At 33.6% G+C, this 3,641-nt stretch overlaps 1 protein-coding gene across 3 annotated transcripts in view; it reads left to right on the forward strand.

The window, feature by feature from the left end:
• LMBR1 (limb development membrane protein 1) overlaps positions 1 to 3,641 on the forward strand; it is a 160,872-nt gene that overhangs the window by 24,736 nt on the left and 132,495 nt on the right. For all 3 annotated transcript variants that reach the window (XM_030885593.2, XM_045289917.1, XM_004702332.2), the window contains exon 3: positions 624 to 663. In XM_030885593.2, the coding sequence (XP_030741453.1) occupies positions 624 to 663 (40 nt within the window). The remainder of the gene's footprint in view (positions 1 to 623; positions 664 to 3,641) is intronic.

Consider the following 3,641-nt stretch of genomic DNA (forward strand, 5'->3'; position numbering starts at 1 on the left):
CTCCCCCCTCCCCCTTGATAATTTATAAATTATTATTATTTTATCATATCTTACACCATCCAATGTCTCCCTCACCCACTTTATTGCAAAATTTTTTGTTGGCTATTTTAGCAACCGGAAAATTCCATTTATTAGCAGTTTCACTTACGTTGTATACCAATAAACTTAATAGTAATCCGGAGGTTCTATTAAGATTGAATTTGCTTGATGACTAAATATTTGGAATGTTTAAATAGAGTAATTTTGTTAATCAAAACATTTTGCTAACCAAAAGATTCCATTTTCTAATCGTGCACTGTACAACTCTCACTGCCATCCAGTCGGTGCTGACTCATAGTGACCCCTGTGGGTTTCAGAGACTGAAGCTCCCTAGTCCTCTCTTGGAGCTGCTGGTGGTTTTGAACTGCTGACCGTGCAGATCATAGTGCAATGCTTAGCCACTATACCACCAGGATTCCATAAGCATAAGCAGATTTGCATTTGAATTTGTGCTGAAGTAATCCAATGCATTTTGTAAATTGTTTCAATAAAACACTTGCTCTAATTAAATTTTATATTTGTCTAATTTATTTTATTATATTAAATCAATTAAACATTTTGTAATGCCTTAAATATTTTTGCAGATGAACAAGAAGATGAAGATGCAATAGTCAACAGGATTTCGTATGTATTTAAAATTTAATTAATTCTGTTTCTAATTCTAAATTTATGATTTTTTTTGTTTCAGAGCAGAAATATGTGGAAAAAACCTCACCTAAATTATTGCATCACCTTTATCAATATTAATTATATTCTGGGAAATAATAGATAAATATTTATGAAAGTTATGAATTAATTATTGATTGCTAAAGTTTTCTTGCTTAAGGATATGACAGATTTATCTTCAGAGTAATTTACAAGGAAATGGACTTAAGTTTGGGAAACTAGGTAAGAAATTATTGGCTGTGTGAATTAAAGCAAGGAGCAGTTATTTATTCTGGTTAATTGAACATTTACCTTTGTGAAGAGGGGGAGGAACCCTCGTTTTTTTAAGTTCCTTATCTCTCTCTCTGCTTACCATAGAAACATTCTTTAATATTTTTTGCAAACTGGCTAAAAACTGAATTCCTTTTTGTCATATTTTGCTTGATTAAAATTAGAAATTAGTCCAAAGTAGTTACATAATATAGTGTCTATATTCCTGAAATTAAAACATTTTATTGGTACTCAACAAATATTAAAATACTGACAAGTGTATAGAAAAATTTGAAGCATACTACAAAGAGCTTTTTTCTTTTGAACTGTTAGGTCATTTGAGAGAGGATAGGGAAAAGGAAATAAGAGAAAGTGGGGTAGAGAGGGAGAGAAAGAGAATATAAATACACATACATACATATGCGCATGAGCCCATAAATAGGCTTACACATACAATGGGGTATGATTTAGCCATGAAAAAGAATTAAGTCCCAATACATGCTATAACGCAGATGAACTTTGAAATCATGTGCTAAATGAAATAAGCCAAAGAGTAAGTCTTATGCTGTGTGATCCTATTTTTGTGCAATCTCTAAAATAAGTAAGCATGTAGAGCCTGAAAGCACGTGGTGGTTATTGGACTCTGGGGAGGAGAAATGAGGAGCAACTGCTTAACATGTACAGCATTTCCATTGGGGGGTGATGTTTTAGAACTTGATAGAGGTGGGATTTACACAACTTTGTGAATGTTCTCAATGTCACGGAATTGTGTATTTTAAAAGTTAACTTTATGCTATGTGAATTTTACTTCAATTTTGTTTCAAAAAAAGCATATAACAAGTAGATGACTCAATTAGGTTTACTTTGATTTGTAACTGAAAAATGAATATAAATGGATCCTACCTTATTAGATTTTTAAATTTATATTATTTTAAATGCCCTGAGGAAGAACAATGAAAATTGAAACATCGTACCGGAAATTCTTGCTTTCTGAGTTTAAATCTGAGGCTAAGACATGTTTAAGTATTTATGATTAGTGTCTTGACTTTACTCTAAAACTGTGATATTTGTAAAAATTCTTAAATAAATCATCATCATTTTCTAAATTACTACGCTTGTAAAGACAGAATAATTCACTTACCTTAAAAAGCTATGCTGAGTCACAGAGTGAATAAGGGATAGAAGTCCTCTAGGTATATAATACATGTGAGATTTGTACTTATCTCCTCTCCATGAAGTCTTTGCACCACTTTCATTGGTCAATCTTCTTAAAATATATTTATAAATGAATAATTTATAAGTAATGACCAAATTAATGTAGTTTTTCACTAAAGATTTTATGTTATGAAAATGTGAATATGGCCATGTAATACATCTGTGTGGCAATTACGTACGAGTGGACTCCATTTCCTTTCCCTGCTTAGCAGAGCACCTAGCACATTGTGTGGGAGTGGTTTAGATTTTTTCTAAGTAGGTAGTTCCTATAGCATGATTATGGGAATGGAGATTGGTGCACAGTTGTAATAAAATTATAAAAGAGAAAAGAAGGGCCACCTAAGAGGGAATTTGGCATATTCTGTGCCCTCAAACTATTTCTTCCTTTGTCTTTCACTTGCTTTTTCTCCCCCTTTTGTGATGGAATGAGTGGGAGATAAAGAATTAGGCAGATCTGGATGAAAATTCTAAGCTTAGGATATACTTGAATCAAGAAACAATTGAGATAAAAGATTAATATTCTCCATTTGTAAAATAGAGACACCATCTTTTTTTTTTTGGCACATAGAAATACTACAAAGTAGGTGATGCTTTATTTTATATATGAGAAAACAATCTTTTTTTCCCCAGATAAATAACGTATTTATAGGCTCCTCAGAGGAAACTCTTAGTGTTGGGCTAACTGAAAGTCATCAGTTCAAATCTTCTAGGTGCCCCATGGGAGAAAGATGAGGTTGTTTGGTTCTGTAAAGATGTATAGCCTCACAAACCATATGGAGAAGTTCATCCCTCTTCTATAGGGCTACTGTGAGTTGGAATCGACTCAACAGCAGTGAGTTTGAAGTTTGATGGGTATATCTGTTTAGAGTTTAGTGTGTGGTACATCATACACAAAATTATTAAATGTTACCTTGTTTATCTTGCATGTAACCCCCTTTCCTTGTCTTCCCTATTTCCAGTGGAGGGAGTTGCATGGGACATGGAGTGAGGTGGTGACAGGCAAGGAATAGGAAGAAATTGAATGAGAGACTGTTCTTAATATGGAGGGAACATATTGGAATCTCCGGCCTTCTGAAGGATTTTAGAAATATTCCTAAATTTAGGTGATCACTAACACCTTTTTGACCACTTGAGAGAAGATTCTTCACAACTAATGAACTCATCTCAAATATCCAAGTCCATTTGAAAAGTTTTCCCTTGGCCTCCTTACCTCCCTTTTAGAACCTAGTTTCTCTTTCTTATCTGCTCCTGAAGTGCTTCATGCTATCTTCTATTTGAATCTATGCTCCCAGCCCACCCCAACAAAAATTATATTTTCTAAGTAGGAGATCTGGTTGGCATAGTGGTTACCTGTTGGGCTGTGATCCTCAAGTTTAGCAGTTTGAAACTACCAGTCACTCTGTGGGAGAAATAAGGGACTTTCTACTCCTTTTTTTAAAAATTAAAATCTCATTATCTTTTCCCAAATTTTT

The sequence above is a fragment of the Echinops telfairi genome, unplaced genomic scaffold (genome assembly GCF_000313985.2).
Source record: "Echinops telfairi isolate 266 unplaced genomic scaffold, ASM31398v2 ScPeMD7_31;HRSCAF=116, whole genome shotgun sequence".
Lineage (NCBI taxonomy): Eukaryota > Metazoa > Chordata > Mammalia > Afrosoricida > Tenrecidae > Echinops > Echinops telfairi.